The sequence below is a fragment of the Apis dorsata genome, unplaced genomic scaffold, assembly GCF_000469605.1.
Source record: "Apis dorsata unplaced genomic scaffold, Apis dorsata 1.3 scaffold_49864, whole genome shotgun sequence".
NCBI lineage: Eukaryota > Metazoa > Arthropoda > Insecta > Hymenoptera > Apidae > Apis > Apis dorsata.
Window position 1 is genome coordinate 1 of NW_006265822.1, and position 274 is coordinate 274.

General features: G+C 59.1%; 1 protein-coding gene across 1 annotated transcript; it reads right to left on the minus strand.

The window, feature by feature from the left end:
• Positions 1 to 4: 4 nt before the first annotated feature.
• On the minus strand, positions 5 to 271 carry LOC116186709 (the record flags this gene model as incomplete). Its single annotated transcript, XM_031514883.1, has 1 exon — positions 5 to 271. A coding segment is annotated over one exon (267 nt), but the record flags the coding sequence as incomplete, so codon positions are not given.
• Positions 272 to 274: the final 3 nt, after the last annotated feature.

Sequence of the window (274 nt, forward strand, 5' to 3'; positions counted from 1 at the left end):
CCATGGTCATGGTTTGGCCGATCTTCACCAGGCCCGAAACCTCGGACGCCCACGGCCCCTTGCCCACCTGTATCTGCATCCAGCAACCGACGTTGTCGCCGGCGAAATCTGCCCGCACCACGTCCAACATGTCGACGGGGAACGGGCGAAACGTGACGGATTTCTCGTACAAGTCGTGCCAAGTGCATCGCAGCTTTCTCGCTTGGTCCCAAACTTCCTGGACCTGGGGATCGTATTGCACCACGATAATGTTCTCGAAGTACGTCCCCGAGCC